The sequence below is a fragment of the Dendroctonus ponderosae genome, unplaced genomic scaffold (genome assembly GCF_020466585.1).
Source record: "Dendroctonus ponderosae isolate FM_Combo_2020 unplaced genomic scaffold, Dpon_F_20191213v2 Dpon_F_20191213_3, whole genome shotgun sequence".
In the NCBI taxonomy this organism is placed as follows: domain Eukaryota; kingdom Metazoa; phylum Arthropoda; class Insecta; order Coleoptera; family Curculionidae; genus Dendroctonus; species Dendroctonus ponderosae.
The window spans coordinates 11,699,509-11,713,810 of record NW_026018508.1 but is presented as its reverse complement, the minus strand read 5'-3'; the positions used below and the strand labels follow the sequence as shown (position 1 = coordinate 11,713,810).

Here is a 14,302-nt window from a genome sequence, read left to right as displayed (position 1 = left end):
GGTACAATTTTTATTATACTCTACAAGTTGAATGGTCTTTGACTTGGCACATAATACAGAAAACCATAAAAAATATTTAAACAACTTTTTTAATGCTTTAAAAATGCCTTCAAATTGATCTAACATGAAATTGGTTTCCAAACCGGCAACACCTTTATTGAACCACGTCTTGATCGTCCGGGTTTTTACCATAACATTAACTTCACTAATAATTGCTGCTAATCACGCCAAAACGAATTCCTGTCTTTACCTATGATCACAAAGTTAGGTTGGAGTTTTTGTTTTGGTTGTTTCAAATTCTACTATGGATCTTTTTGAAGACAAAATATTCAACAACAATCCCCTCTATATGAAGAGCCTGATAGGGCAAACGGTCGAAATAACTACCACCGATTCACAGTCAATTAAGGGGGTAGTTTACGTTATTGACCCGATTTATAAAACCATCGTTTTACATACCAGAGAAAGCAGCCCTAAAAAACACGATACAGTTTTCATTCTGTATCATGCAATCAAGTCTCTGGAGCTTCAGGCTGGTGAGCGCGACAAAACCTACCTAGAACGGCAAGCCCCTATTGATGAAAATGTTAATTCAAGCGCAGAAAAGAGGCGACTGAAGAAATGGCTTCAACAGATGTACATTAATGTTGAAGAAGCAGGCGAGTACTTGAAGATCGATGATCATCTATTGATCTTGCCTCCTTATGGTTTAAATAACTGTATATGCAGTAACGTGATAGTTCTGGAGAAAATCAGAAATATCATTAATTTAATGCCAACCGACTTTGTTTAAACATTAAATACTAATGTGATAAAATCCAGATGTTTCAGTTCAATTTAACAGTATATTTATTAAACGCCGGTCTTAAAACCGTTATCATATCTTAGCTGCTTTATAGTTTGATTGCTCAATTATTTTCCTTCGGGCATATTTTTCATATCCCTTTATAAGCTTGGAATATTGCATAAGTAGTTATACAATCAAATAGATAAAAAACAGTAAATAAACTATAACACACATATTAATGATAATCATAGTTGCACATCAAATAACAATATTTATATAATAATGATTTTCTAGCTGTAATAGATTTACTATTTACCTACTACGAAACATACCAATCATTACAGAGCATTATTATCTTATTGCTTGAAATTACCAAGCAGAAAAACTAATGTTTGTGCCAGACTCTCTGGTTGATGGCTGTAAAGCAGCAGGGTCTTCGACACTAATTTGTATTTGATCAAATGTGTCAAGGAAATATTCAATTTTCTCCAATAAGTTGGTTGCCACATTAGCAAACTCCTCCCATATAAGGTATTCCTGGGTTACGAACACTTCCATTTCTTCAGTCGAGTCATCAACGCCAAACAATTTTTCCTCGTCTAAAAAAACACGTTTTTCAAGATGGAGCTTTTTAATGGCCGGTTATTCCATCACCTAAATAATCAGCCAGTAATATAAGCAGTTGGTGGATTTCCTCTTCAGTAAGAAGCTCGTATAAGTCGACGGTATCAATGCAGTAATTCCAGAGAACTTGACAAATCAGGCTTCCCAGCAACCAGTCGTTTTCGCAATACTTGGTCAATAAAGATATTAGTTTCGACACTCCACCACAACTCTTGAATAGCTTCCGCGCTCTATTATCGGACATTAGGTTCACAAAAACTCCAATTGTTGTTTTTAATAAAGTAGGCTCAGCTGAAAGTGAAATTTTTAAACAGGAAAAGGCAAATTATTTCATCTCTAACCTGTAGTAAGTAGATTCACCAAATTGCCAAAAATATCCGTTTCTGCAATGTAGTTTCTGGTGATTTTGGAACGGGACAAGTTTCCCAATATGCGCATCGTCTCTACAATGCAATCATTGCTTTTTGATTTAGTGTACTCTATAATTCCTACAAAAAATGTTTTAGTTGAACGTTTTCTTCAAGTAAATTGTTCGCACCTTCGGCAATATCAATCTGTTTCACGTGGAAGACGTCTAGCTCTAAATCGCTGGAATAATAATATGATAAGTTATTCAAAGTGCTTAGAATCGAGAGCACAAGTTCCTGGTTTTTCTTAAACGGGTTGCTGATTAATACTTTCAAAAATTCGTCAATCAGTTTGCTTCCATACTGCTCATTGATCGCTTTTCCAATGTCAGGGTTAATCACTATATTGGCTATCACTCGAATTACCTAAAAGTCAAGCAAATAGAGAATATTTTGTCTTTAAAATTCCATGCTTGAAACACACCTTAATCATGACATCTTCACTGGAGCTATTGGAAATACTCACATTTTCCACCTTCAAGGAGCATAACTGGAGGGTCCTTTCTAAATACGTTGTCCACAAAGTTAGTAGACAATCTATTGACTTTTCTTCTTTGAACAACTGAAAGGAAATGTATTCTAGTTGTAGATACTGAAGATTCTTAAAAGTTTACCTTTACTCTGCTGTCGTCGATTTTTGCCACAATATTTCCCAAAGTATACGCAAGCCGCACGATAATCTCGTCATTTTCTTCATATAGATTAAATAGTTTTATGAAAGTTTTATAGATAGTATCTATTTCAACTAAGCTATCGCAACACACTTCATTAGTGGACACTGTACTGAAAATTACATTACATTTAATTAATCGCCCGTTGTTGATTTTCATATAAATTGAACGTATCAATATTAATACCTTAAAGTGCGTGATATATTGGCTGTTATATCAGCATCGTTCTGAAACAATTCTAAAGCTTGGCAAAGCTGTGGAATAGTCCCACAGAAAATAAAATTGTCGTAAACATGTTCGTCTGAAACCAGGTTTCTTAAGGCTCCAGTCAGTTGGAAAAGCACATGATCAGTTTGTTTGTGAAAGGGGGTTTTGTCGATTTTCTAGAAAATTCTAAGTTAATAAACGATTTTCGGGCGAAAACCACCCAGTGCTCTTACAGCGGTATTGATTAGCTTAATATGAAGCACCATCAGAGGCAAAATGCCTAAATCTAATACTTTTTCTAATAGTTTCACGTTCATTGTCAGAAACTTGAGGGCTCCATAAGCGTACACGCAAGCTTCGGCATCGTCCATGGGACTTGACCTTCCAAGAGCATCTAGGAATAGTTCTGAAAATAAAAAAATAGTGAAAAGCGGTTTCGGCGCCTCAAGGATAAGTTTTAATGAAGAGTTGGTTTAGTTACTTCAGTGAGCAAGAGTGGTAACATATGAACAGAACTTACCAAGGAGATTCCTTCGGAAAAACAGATTATCATTAACATCATTTTTCGCTATTTTAAAGATCAGCTTACACACCCCGCTTAGGTTATTCCCAGTGACTTTCATCTAGAACAGCAGACAAGTTTCAGCAAAACAAATCCGAAACTCACTTCGCGACTCAACTTACAACTAATATAATCTGTGCAATGTTAATCAATATTTGTTCATTTTTCGACTCGACAAATCGGTACAGGCTTTTGAGTATTACAATCTTCAACTTTGAGCTAATTTTCGAGTTCAGCATGCCCTCTTTCTCCATAAACGCGTACAGCTCTTCCAGTAGATTTTTTACCGTTTCATCGTTATAGTTTTGAGGATCGGTTCTATTTAGGTCGTTTAAAATATCATCGATTGTTCTCACCGGCTCATTACCATCAGCTAAAATCGAATGCGTCCTTTTATTTAAATCGTTCTGTTTGTGCAATAGGAGTTGTTTAGTTAGGTAACCTGTGCTGGTAAAGAGCGTTTCGGAATGTTCGATTATATGTCGATTGTCGAAGATTTTTGTCAGGTTTTGAGGGCCGAGCAGGAGGCATTCGGATAGATTTGCTTGTCTGGCCGATGACCGTCCGAAGGCGGGTTGTTGGTCAAAAATCGTTTTTTCCTGCGGCGAGCTGAACGCATTTCTAGATTCGAGTTTTGGGTTGTCGATTTTGTATTCGGTTTCTTCAGGCACTGAAATGCAACAATCGTAGCCTGAAGTTGAATGTTTAAGTCCTACTTACGATTATCCAGCGAGGTTGTATTGTTGAAAATCTTTCTCTTTTGTAACGGTTTGTTGTCCAGGGATGGCAGCCGGATTTTGCATGGTTCTTTGACTCCAATATTAAAAATATTGCCATTTAGTTCAGTGAGCGAATTCGATCTATTATACTTTTTGAGCTCGTCGATTTTCGGTGTGGACGGATGTTTCGAAACATGAGTGGTAAAAATTCGGTTATCGGGAGGAGTAACTGGAAGGTCCGTTTCATTTTGAAGATATCGCAAGCTGGAACAAACCGCGGTTTATGCAATAAAATGAGGGAAAAGGAATTGTCTACAATACCTAAAGGAACTCGGAGGCCTATCAGCTTTAGGCTTTTTATTTCCAAACAGTAGTCTTTCCTTATCCCTGGGCGTGAATGGTCTTTGAGTTTGGAGCGGTTTTATTGCGGCAGATGCAAAGTTGGTTTCTATGTTTTGTGACTCTTAAAAACACACCTTGTATTCGCAAATTTGCTTATAAAAACCCGTATTCTTAATCAAATTAAATTGACTTATTATTAAAAATTGATCGATTGATGTTTCTTTGCTTTCTTCCAAAGGTAGCACATAAAATACTCTATGAACAGTGTAAAAAGTTATGCGAAAAGGTTTTGCGGCCATTTCTTGAAACTGGTGAGTTTTTCGGTTTTTTAGGCCGTCGTGGAAAATAATTTCTTTCTACCCCTTTAGAAGTTGGCAAATTCCGTAATGAGACCTAATTAATGGCCTAATTAAGCCTCTCAAGCACTACTGATTAATTAGATATTGTAAAGGATAGAAAGTCGATTAGTTCATCCCTAATACGGAAGAATAGAGATACGCTTTTAAAAGGCTCTGTTGAAATAGTTCTTAGAAGATTTTTCAATCGTTTCCGAGCTGTAGCTAATTTATAAGTATTCTTATTTTAACTACCAGCTCTTTAGATCTTGACAACTTCGGATACAAAACCTAGTCGGCTAATAGTTTTTAAACTTATTATTTTAAAATGGTTAATTCAATTTAGTCGTGCATGTTGTGAATTGAAACACTGTTTTTCTGCTTGAAGTTTTCAACAAATAATTGTTTCCTCTGAGCTTAAAACAAGAGAATAGCAGTTTTTAATTTTTCGGTTAGTTTTTACATGAATTATTAATAGTCTCTTCTCTTATATTACTTAGGTACCAACCTATTTCTATATAGAATTATATTCCTAATTCTATATTTCTATATAGAAATAGGTTGTATATAATAATATTATTATCATTCATTATCATTTAACCATTATCATTATCACTTAACCAGTCATTTGAATAATCCGCATTCTTAATAATTTAATATCTAACTTCTATGTTATTGCGCACGTCGGGTGAATTTCTAGATTGAGTCAACATTATTTTATATACGCAGTGTTTATAAATTACGGCGCATTGAAAATTGAGATTTCCCAGCTAGGAAATGCTTATTTAAGTGCGTTAAATGTCTTACCCTTAATAGCCAATCGTGCTTCATTAATAATTTCCGCACTTGTCTTACGGGAGTTTGCCTCCTGGTACGCGGTGGCAAAATCATTGCCATCCTTGGTTTTGGAAAGGAAATTCTTAAATTCCATATTTCTCAATAAAACGACAACTTTGTAACATTTTCAACACTTACGAGACCGCACTGAATAGGAATGAACTATTTGGTAGTTGTTTTCGTCGCACTTCGGCTAGAGGAAGGTTTATACTGGTTTTCAACCCCTTAACCGATAAATGGAATGAAACGGTCTGGGTATTGATTATTTCAGGGAAATTTTAGGTGACGAGCATGACATGCAAGAGGTCTGGAGGATCGATTTTGTAGAGTTCACGAGTTAATGATATTAGAGCGCACTTATCGAGTCTAGTGCGGTGTGGCTCGAATAAATGTTATTGTCAATATATTGTCATTTTAGGGTAATTACTTTGACATACTTTTCGGTTTATGTATTCCTAGTTGATCGTTTTATAGCATTATTTCCAAGTAATTTTAAACCGGGGCTTCTTTTATGCTTTTCCCCTTCAAATATGCTTTATCATGCCCTTGAGGAGGCACGCTATCCCAGTTTTAGTTAAATTTAGAATCTACAATATGCTGGTAAAGTCTCATAAGTTTGGGTCATAGTGTCTAGTTAAACGGCGGATTCTTTCTACATTTTACTCAAAATTTTGTGAACCGGTTGTCATTGCGGGATAGACCCTTGACGCATTTTTTCACTATAAACATAAATTTAAGAATGTTTCTAGTTTTCACGCAAAATGTGAAAATTCAAAATTAGAGCGGTTTAATTTTGAGAACGCCAGTGTGTGCAGTCTTTGGTGCTTATTTAGAGAATCGGTTGAGCTGAAAAGCTCTATTTGCCATTTCGAGATAGAGTCTTGAAATACGCACTTTTTTATACTAAACATCATTTTACGGATGTTTCTAGTTTTCACGCAGAATGCGAAAATTCAAAATTAGACCGGATTTTAGGAACCGCATTTCAGTCCACTCATATTTAAAGAACCGGCTAAGCTTCAAAGTTATATTTGCAATTGCGAGATAGTCTTGAAATGCGCACTTTTTCATAGTAAATATAATTTTAGGAATGTTTCTAGTTTTCACGCGAAATGCGAAAATTCAAAATTAGAGCGTGTCTGGAGAACTCTGCTTTGTAGTTGATTTTTTTTCACTTGCTTTTCTCTGAAAACATGAACGCAAAGATACAAGATAATCTATACAAAATTTGCGAATCTATGCATATAGAGAATATCTACAATTGTTGGTAACACTTCACTTGATTCTAACCTAGCTTTATAACAGATAACAAGCTCTGAACAAGCATCGGTACATAAACAAACTGAATTAAATATTATCTGCTATAAACAAACCTGCAATACAAGAGATAAACGATGCCTCTGGCTGAAGAGGAAGAGAAATTTATTGAAGAATGTGAGTCTGAATTTGCTGAAAGATTTACAGACAGTGAACCAGATTACAAAAAGGTATTTGACGAAGGAATCCCTCCACCACCAATTATATCCCCTTGGTATCCGAAATTCAGGCATCGGGAAAGGGGCTTCCAGAGACGGGATAACAGAAATTGGGGTGGACAAAACCATAAGCATGGCAGAGAAGGCAGATATGACCGGAAATATAGGCCTTACAATTAATTCACTTTTTTTATTAAAATAAATTAACTGAATCGAATTTTATTATGTATTATTGTTGTGAACATGAGTAGGTATATGATAACATGCACTAATTTCGGTTATATAGTGGCAGAGTTACATATAAAATTTGTAGACATTAACACCTAAAACAAATGGAGTGGTTTAGTTTACATAGTTTACAAAAATCGCTTAAACAACCATCGAAAGCCATGCTAGAATTAAAATGCTTCCTCCAATAGGCGTCAACTTTCCAAACGTATCGTCGCCGGTAAACGCTCGATGGTATAAAGTTCCAGAAAACAAAATTGTCCCCGATATGAATAAGATTCCAGCCTAAAACCCGGATTAGATAATAAACGGTACCTGATTAATTTAGGGATAGGTACTCACAATTTTTGGATTTTTGCATAACGGAACACTCAATAATGCTAGCGAATGGAAAAAATGGTACCGATTAGCGGTGTCAAACATAATTTTCAATTCATCAGCCGTGTCTTTTGGATAGGTCCTATGTGCTCCATAAGCCCCTAAAATAGTTGCGGTCATTCCCATTATACCGGCCAGCCGCACAAACGGGCCCCCTTCATTAGCCAGTTTCCATAAGGGAGTTTTTTCAGTGATAACTGTAACAGTTGGAGGGGCTGGAAGACTCTTGGTGTTTCCCTGATAACGGAAATCATAGATAGGTATAGGTTTGAATCTATATATAGTGTTCAGATCATATTAGTGTCCTTGGGAAGAATGAAGCGGGAAGCTGTCTGTGAGCCATGGGATTCCCATAAGATGGGTAGTTTTTATACAATTATGTTTTGTTAAGGAATTCGTTGTTTATGGAAGAATAAGCACTCGTAATCGTTCGGTCTGAACCAGTACAATCACCCAATATAAAAGGTTTTGAAAATAAAATAATGTTTATGTGTATACAGGTGATTATTCGGCCTTTTGGCTACTTACCGCTACAAAAGAAGTTAGAGATTTTGATACAGGATTGGTGAATACTACGTAATTTGCTAACTCCTTAAACCCCATTCTGCTGTGTTTAGCAAATATACTTTGGAAAATTAGAACGTTACTTTAGGTGCCAAATGTGACTGCTTGTCCAAATTCAGATTAATAATCAATAACAACTTTTCAATGGCAAGGTTTGCCATCCTGTATACTCACTTTTGGTTATTTTCAGTAAATCGGCATGGAGACAACCTAACAGTTTTGTTACTGTTCTGCCACTCTTTCTCATCTAACCATTGGCAGCATTGGACATCAGCCACATTTCATAAAATTCACATTATCATAAAATATCCCCCCTTAGGAGGATGTTCTGTGCTAATGCATTCAAATTCATTGACAAATTCAAGAGGACTACAGGACAAGCTTTAAAGGATAAATCCCGAAAACTCGTAGTACAAAAAGGGGGTATTTTAGTTGGTAAAAATCCAACACTACCCATGGTTCGGAACACGCGGGTGTCTTCCCGAAGATTTTTTACTCCGCCAGTCGCCGGGCAAACAAAAAAAGTGCATTCAATTTAGTACCTTTGTGATCTGTGGCACTCGCCTAGCGGTTGCTCAAATTTGTGGGGATGCGGGAATCTTGACAGCTCTGACTAGTTGTGAGCAACTGACCGCTGCGATTTAAATGTGAATTAATTAAACTACATATAAAATGCAGTAAAATGTTCTTTATTTCCAGATTTTCAGTAATCAAATCAGGTGCGATAATGTTATTCCCGAACATACTCGCCCAAACGCTTGTCGTTGAGACCAGGAGCTGTCAAGAGCCTCGCGTATGCAAATATTTGGGCTAGCACTAGACGCGATTTTTGAATGCCGGTTAATTTAGCGAAAACCTCGTATAAACAAGTACAGGGTGCGCATTAATGTTTGTGTTTGTTCTCGGTTGGTGCTTGTTACTACTTACAACATTAATTATGCAATGTCATAATTCATTGCGCAATTTATGTTTGTATAGATAAATAAATCGTACTGGTATAAGTAGTATTCACTGAAGAGCACTTGTATTGGTTAGTTCAACTGTTGTGCAAAATGGGGTTACTGACAGAAGGAACTCCGCTCAGTTGGGAGGAGACGAAAAAATTGGCGCCCCACGTTCGCGAACACGGTGTGAATCAGTTTATCAGCATTTACAAGAAGTTGAAGGAGAGAAAAGGGGACGTTCTCAAATGGGGCGACGAAATCGAATACATTATTGTCAAGTTCAATGATGGGAAAAAGGAGGCCAAAGTCAGTTTACGTGCTGAAGAGATTTTGGCCGTGCTTAACGAGAAGGAGCAACAGAATCCCGACACTGTGAAGTTTCTATGGAGGCCTGAGTTTGCTGCTTACATGATTGAGGGCACTCCAGGCAAACCGTATGGCGGAACGCTGGCCCACTTTAATATAGTGGAAACTAACATGAGGATGAGGAGGCAGGAGGCAATGGAACTGCTCAAGGAAGGAGAATCTGTAATGTCTCTAACCAGTTTCCCCAGGTAAGACCAACCTTGGCCTATTTACTTCCATTCAAGGACGTCTATACTATAAAACTCTTGCTCAATTGACTACTATTAAACTACTATTATATAGACACGAGAATCTCCATCCATTAATAATTCCTGAAGGGGAATCCAAAATTTCTGATAAGATTATTTAGGTCAGCCAGGTTTAAGTTGCGAAGGGCAGGACTAGTGAATTGGGTGTATTATCTGTTAAGAACATAATTTAACAAAGGCGTTAGATTGCAATACTACTGGCCAAAAATCAACGCTACTTTAGAACGTGATAAACTTGCAATTAATGGTGTAACACAAGAATTAACTAGGTATCAACAATTTGTCATATGGGGATAATAGACATTAAAGCAATATATAAAAAGGATTGGAGTAATAAAACAAAATTAACAATAGAATAATTCTGTGTTTGCAATACAAACACTAAATGGGTCTGGATTCATTGCCCAGTTCTGGGCCCAAGCATGAGCTTAATCAATAATGGATTTGAATTAAATATTGATTCAGTCAGTGGATTGTAATAAATATACGCAAGTCAGGAAACCTTTACTCAAATACTATGAGCCAAGAAGTCAATTGGACATTCCTGATAACTTTTTAAAACTAGCTGTAGTAACATTTTTCTTCAAATGTTCGAAATTGTTCCTCAGAAGAAGCACGCGACGTGCTCTCAATAATTAGGTTATTAATCATATAAATCATTAACGCAATAAACAACTGAATTCTATGTGTGATACACCACCAGAGTGCAAAAGCCCAAAGATTTTTACTAAACCATTCATAGATTAATATCTACATTAAACAACGCGATACTGCACGCGAATTCAGCTTGGATGGGTGGATTTTTTTAAGTCTCTTATGCGGCTTTTGTTGATTGAATATTTGAAGCTTTTAAAGACATAACATAACTTTTAAAGCCAGAGCATCTTGCACAATGCGCTTCTAGGCTTCATTTATTTAAATAATGCCAGAATGTTTCGAAAAAAGTAAATTTTTTATGAACATTTTTTGTTATTCATCAGAAACATTTTCAATAAATGCCATCTTAAAAAATAAATTTAAAGTTAGAATAATGGAATAATCATGAATCACTTACATGTGATTCACGGAGACCAGTGTATTTCATGCATATTCATAAACCTAATCGGCCTGTTGATAAGATTAGAGGATTTAGATTAGCCTTGATTTATGAAGCAAGTTGCAACAGGCATTACGACAATAAAACTGGCTAGTCATGGTTTCATTAATTGAACAGTCGATACCTACGTGAAACGAAAAAAAGCATTTTCAAATATGCTGCGATTTATAAACACTGCTTTCAGGCTAAAAATTGTACAATATTTTAGATTATTCAATTTCTTGTAACCTTGGTTGGTTGAGCTTTAAATTGCTTTAATTTAGCAGTGTACTTGATGAATATATTTCAACTTCATTGAAGGTCTTTGCGATGAATGTATAGTTAAGTGGTTGTCACCTCTTTACATTTGGCTACTTAAAGATAAGCGGCTCAAATCGAATTTGGAAATCAACTTTGTAAACAAGTTCTCTTTTTAAAAAAATTGTAAGTGGAGACAATTGTTTACTGGATTTATTACAACGCTTAAAAAATGAGCTTTGGCACCAAAAATCGCGCTCTATTTTTATGAACTTTATTTCAATAAAGACATTTGCAATTTTCAGATTGGGATGCTCTGACTTTACAGAACCCCCCACTAAACCCACTCCGAATGAAGGCGGAACAAAATCCCTATTTTTCCCAGACGAAGCAGTATTTCCTGGACACCCTCGATTTATGAACTTGGTTCGCAATATTCGAAAAAGACGCGGCGAACATGTGGCAATTAATTTACCAAGTAAGTAAATGCTAAACGCGATTTACTAGAAGCCATTCAAAATTTAACTTTGCTCAAAAAGGTGCCATCAATAAGGCGTTTGGGCCTTAACTTATTTGGAAGTTTTTAGGGATGTAAAAACGAAAATACCAGTAGACGAGTCGCATTTAATAAGGAAAGCTGCTAAACCGGATTGCGTTTATTTGGATGCAATGGGATTTGGGATGGGCTGTTGCTGTTTGCAGCTGACTTTCCAAGCTTGCCACATCGATGAAGCGAGGATTTTGTATGACCAGCTTACACCATTGTGCCCGATAATGGTAAGATTAGTTTAAAGTTATCTAAAATCAGATTAAAAATTGGGATATTAGTTGGCTTTTAGTGCCGCCTCACCCATACATCGAGGATTTTTGACCGATGTGGATTGTCGATGGAACGTAATTTCGGGATCAGTTGATTGCCGCACTGAAGAGGAACGAGGGCTAAAGCCCTTGAAAGAGAACAAGTTCGTTATAAAGAAATCGCGGTATGATTCAATCGATTCCTATCTATCACCGCAAGGTGAAAAGTACAATGACATTCCCATTTTGTACAATGATGAAGACTATAAAAAATTGCGAGATAATGGCATTGATCATTTGCTTGCTCAACATATCGCCCACCTTTTTATACGAGACACTGTCTCATTGTTCTCGGAGAAAATCAATCAAAACGACGAGGAAGATACTGATCATTTTGAGGTAACAGTGTTATGAACTGCCAGCTGAAGGGCTATTTAAACCGCAATTTTTTTATAGAATATTCAGTCAACTAATTGGCAAACCATGCGATTTAAACCGCCACCACCCCACTCGACAATTGGTTGGAGAGTCGAATTTAGGCCCTGTGAAGTGCAGGTTACCGATTTTGAAAACGCCGCAATTGTTTGCTTTGTGGTTCTCCTAACCAGGGTTATTCTATCATATCAATTGAACTTTTTAATTCCCATAAGTCAAGTGAGTCTATAGACATTCTAAATGATAGTAGTAAATGTTATTGAATGTGAATTTCTAGGTGGACGAGAATATGCAAAACGCTCAAAAACGAAATGCATGCAAAGAGCAACGATTCTGGTTTAGGAAAGATATAACTACCGATATTAGTCCGCCAGAAGCAAATAGATGTTGTGCGGGCACGAGTTGTGATCCAAAAGCTTGTGATATGGTGGGGCTAATGACTGTGAATGAAATTATCAATGGCAATGTAATGAAGCGGCCAAATAAAATTTTGCTCTAGTTTTACATAGGGAACATTTCAGGCTGGCGATTTTCCCGGGTTAATTCCCTTGATCAACAGCTACTTAAATGGCATGGATGTGGATGCAGATACGCATTGCACCATTCAGCAATACCTGAAGTTTATTCAAAGACGAGCCTCAGGAGAAATATTTACTACAGCATCGTTTATCAGGAAGTTCGTCACTGAACACCCCGCCTACAAGTGGGTTTGGAAATAATTGCGAATGATTAGTATAATTAAATCCTGCTATTTTTAGGCATGATTCTGTAGTGTCGGAACTCATTAACTACGACCTCCTGAAAACCTTGCAAGACATCGAGGAAGGCAAAAAGTCTTGCCCAGAATTGCTGGGCTACAGTGCCACATCAAAAACTCGAGAAAGTATTCCCAATGCCTTAAAAAATGATTATTGAGTACACGCTTTTGATAAGGAAAAGCAATTAATATTAAGTCACATTAGTGCAATGCATTTAAAATATGTTTAGTATTAATTTGAAGGAAAACGAAGATTTTTTATTGTTTATGCATTTACTGGGTCACATAATATATTTGCATTACTATGTTCACATATGGAGCATTGATATTTAGGATCCGCAGTTTGATTTCCCTGAAATGAAATAGGCCCTTTTATGACAATCTTAATTTTTGTGCTTAATGAACTCACTTTTAAGCATACGTAGCAGTAGATGTGTGCACAGCCCATATGATGAGGTAAAATAGGACTTTGCCCACAATGGCCACATTTCGTGTTCAATGTTATTTGTGGATTCTTTATAACAGTGACGGTGCTGGCTTTTTTTCTACTAAATGGATTATATTCCTTAATCTGTCGCTTTAGTCGGTGATAATTGATCAAAGGAATCATATAGACAAGGATTTCCTGGAAAGGACTAGGTTAAATTCAAGTGCTTAACACCCAAATGTTTCCTTACAATGAATCCATTCCAAAGCAATTCCCTTGCTAAGTATTTGGACTCGAAATTGCGCGCCGGGGTTTCGGTAGCAAATACTTGGTTTAGCCCTAACAGTCTTTCAACCAGAAGAGGTTTTACTCCATATCTTAAGAAAAGTGAAGTGTTCAAAAAATCGAGCACTTTAATGACGACGCCAATTTTGAAAATAAGCCTTGCGATAGCGTGCGAAGGCTTCCATAACTCGCACTTGCCTTGAAAGTACCCCAAACTACCAAATAGAATATAAAGAGTTTTTTTCACGTTTGTTAGATTGTCGTATTTGATGTTGAAAAGACGTTGGCCAAACGTTGACCCGTTTTCCAGCAACGAGTACTTAGCAATCCCCAGACGGATTAGCAGGTCGATCTCTGCACTTACTGGAGAAATTAGTCCAGGCTGGAAATTCGCAAGTCAATTTAATTAGTTGGTTTACTTGAATGTTCACGTACAGGCAAATGCTTGATCGCATCCTGGATGATTTGCTGAAACGACCTCTCAATTTCCTTGTCCAGGTAAATTGCGTTCATCTGCGTAACTCGCAGTAGTTTAGTTTTTGCCATTTTCACTTTAAAAATATTGGTCGACAG

At 36.6% G+C, this 14,302-nt stretch overlaps 5 protein-coding genes and 1 long non-coding RNA gene across 8 annotated transcripts in view; 3 read left to right on the top strand and 3 right to left on the bottom strand.

Moving 5' to 3' along the window:
* Window positions 1-21: 21 nt before the first annotated feature.
* On the top strand, window positions 22-887 carry LOC109546727 (gem-associated protein 6). Its single transcript, XM_019917803.2, has one exon. The coding sequence runs from the start codon at window positions 305-307 to the stop codon at window positions 791-793; it is 489 nt and encodes a 162-aa protein (XP_019773362.1). The 5' UTR covers window positions 22-304; the 3' UTR covers window positions 794-887.
* LOC109546722 (armadillo repeat-containing protein 2) lies at window positions 826-5,918 on the bottom strand. 3 transcript variants are annotated; one of them, XM_019917797.2, is made up of 14 exons: window positions 5,462-5,909; window positions 4,299-4,440; window positions 3,979-4,241; window positions 3,701-3,928; window positions 3,381-3,631; window positions 3,217-3,319; window positions 2,930-3,102; window positions 2,676-2,872; window positions 2,433-2,601; window positions 2,243-2,380; window positions 1,950-2,184; window positions 1,753-1,899; window positions 1,442-1,702; window positions 826-1,386 (listed from the first exon to the last, which is right to left on the bottom strand). In XM_019917797.2, exons 1-14 carry the CDS (start codon window positions 5,583-5,585, stop codon window positions 1,157-1,159), a joined length of 2,661 nt encoding a protein of 886 aa, XP_019773356.2. In that variant the 5' UTR covers window positions 5,586-5,909; the 3' UTR covers window positions 826-1,156. The 3 variants fall into 3 exon arrangements, with proteins under 3 accessions (XP_019773356.2, XP_048521112.1, XP_019773355.2); XM_048665155.1 differs by having other exon boundaries at window positions 2,439-2,601; window positions 3,381-3,928; window positions 5,462-5,918; XM_019917796.2 differs by having other exon boundaries at window positions 3,381-3,928; window positions 5,462-5,914.
* An 861-nt stretch (window positions 5,919-6,779) lies between these two features.
* LOC125503952 lies at window positions 6,780-7,183 on the top strand. The gene is made up of 2 exons (XR_007281189.1): window positions 6,780-6,925; window positions 6,979-7,183. It is a non-coding gene; the product is annotated as an uncharacterized LOC125503952 (long non-coding RNA).
* On the bottom strand, window positions 7,170-8,337 carry LOC109546726 (transmembrane protein 256 homolog). Its single transcript, XM_019917802.2, has 4 exons — window positions 8,101-8,337; window positions 7,537-7,809; window positions 7,345-7,479; window positions 7,170-7,289 (listed from the first exon to the last, which is right to left on the bottom strand). Exons 1-4 carry the CDS (start codon window positions 8,173-8,175, stop codon window positions 7,245-7,247), a joined length of 528 nt encoding a protein of 175 aa, XP_019773361.1. The 5' UTR covers window positions 8,176-8,337; the 3' UTR covers window positions 7,170-7,244.
* A 607-nt stretch (window positions 8,338-8,944) lies between these two features.
* Window positions 8,945-13,350, top strand: LOC109546724 (glutamate--cysteine ligase). Its single transcript, XM_019917798.2, has 8 exons — window positions 8,945-9,634; window positions 11,333-11,505; window positions 11,608-11,804; window positions 11,856-12,224; window positions 12,282-12,479; window positions 12,538-12,726; window positions 12,782-12,963; window positions 13,019-13,350. The coding sequence occupies exons 1-8, from the start codon at window positions 9,189-9,191 to the stop codon at window positions 13,173-13,175; spliced, it is 1,911 nt and encodes a 636-aa protein (XP_019773357.1). The 5' UTR covers window positions 8,945-9,188; the 3' UTR covers window positions 13,176-13,350.
* LOC109546725 (peroxisome biogenesis factor 2) overlaps window positions 13,272-14,302 on the bottom strand; it is a 1,164-nt gene continuing 133 nt past the window's right edge. The window contains exons 2-5 of the mRNA XM_019917799.2: window positions 14,165-14,302; window positions 13,695-14,111; window positions 13,427-13,642; window positions 13,272-13,369 (exon numbers count right to left, since the gene is read on the bottom strand). Coding sequence (XP_019773358.1) covers window positions 13,283-13,369; window positions 13,427-13,642; window positions 13,695-14,111; window positions 14,165-14,275 — 831 coding nt within the window. The 5' untranslated portion in view covers window positions 14,276-14,302 and the 3' untranslated portion in view covers window positions 13,272-13,282. The remainder of the gene's footprint in view (window positions 13,370-13,426; window positions 13,643-13,694; window positions 14,112-14,164) is intronic.

What these genes read in the sequence shown, in the direction of transcription:
- LOC109546722 (XM_019917796.2), bottom strand. Translation starts at nt 5,585, where the DNA reads ATGGAATTTAAGAATTTCCTTTCCAAAACCAAGGATGGCAATGATTTT. An exon ending in AATATATCACGCACTTTAAG is followed by an intron (nt 2,602 to 2,675) that starts GTATTAATATTG and finishes TGTAATTTTCAG; the next exon opens with TACAGTGTCCACTAATGAAG. An exon ending in GGTGAATCTACTTACTACAG is followed by an intron (nt 1,703 to 1,752) that starts GTTAGAGATGAA and finishes TTTCACTTTCAG; the next exon opens with CTGAGCCTACTTTATTAAAA.
- LOC109546724 (XM_019917798.2), top strand. Translation starts at nt 9,189, where the DNA reads ATGGGGTTACTGACAGAAGGAACTCCGCTCAGTTGGGAGGAGACGAAA. An exon ending in CACCATTGTGCCCGATAATG is followed by an intron (nt 11,805 to 11,855) that starts GTAAGATTAGTT and finishes TTGGGATATTAG; the next exon opens with TTGGCTTTTAGTGCCGCCTC. An exon ending in AAGATACTGATCATTTTGAG is followed by an intron (nt 12,225 to 12,281) that starts GTAACAGTGTTA and finishes ATTTTTTTATAG; the next exon opens with AATATTCAGTCAACTAATTG.
- LOC109546727 (XM_019917803.2), top strand. Translation starts at nt 305, where the DNA reads ATGGATCTTTTTGAAGACAAAATATTCAACAACAATCCCCTCTATATG.
- LOC109546726 (XM_019917802.2), bottom strand. Translation starts at nt 8,175, where the DNA reads ATGGGGTTTAAGGAGTTAGCAAATTACGTAGTATTCACCAATCCTGTA. An exon ending in TATGCAAAAATCCAAAAATT is followed by an intron (nt 7,480 to 7,536) that starts GTGAGTACCTAT and finishes TCCGGGTTTTAG; the next exon opens with GCTGGAATCTTATTCATATC. An exon ending in TTCTAGCATGGCTTTCGATG is followed by an intron (nt 7,290 to 7,344) that starts GTTGTTTAAGCG and finishes CATTTGTTTTAG; the next exon opens with GTGTTAATGTCTACAAATTT.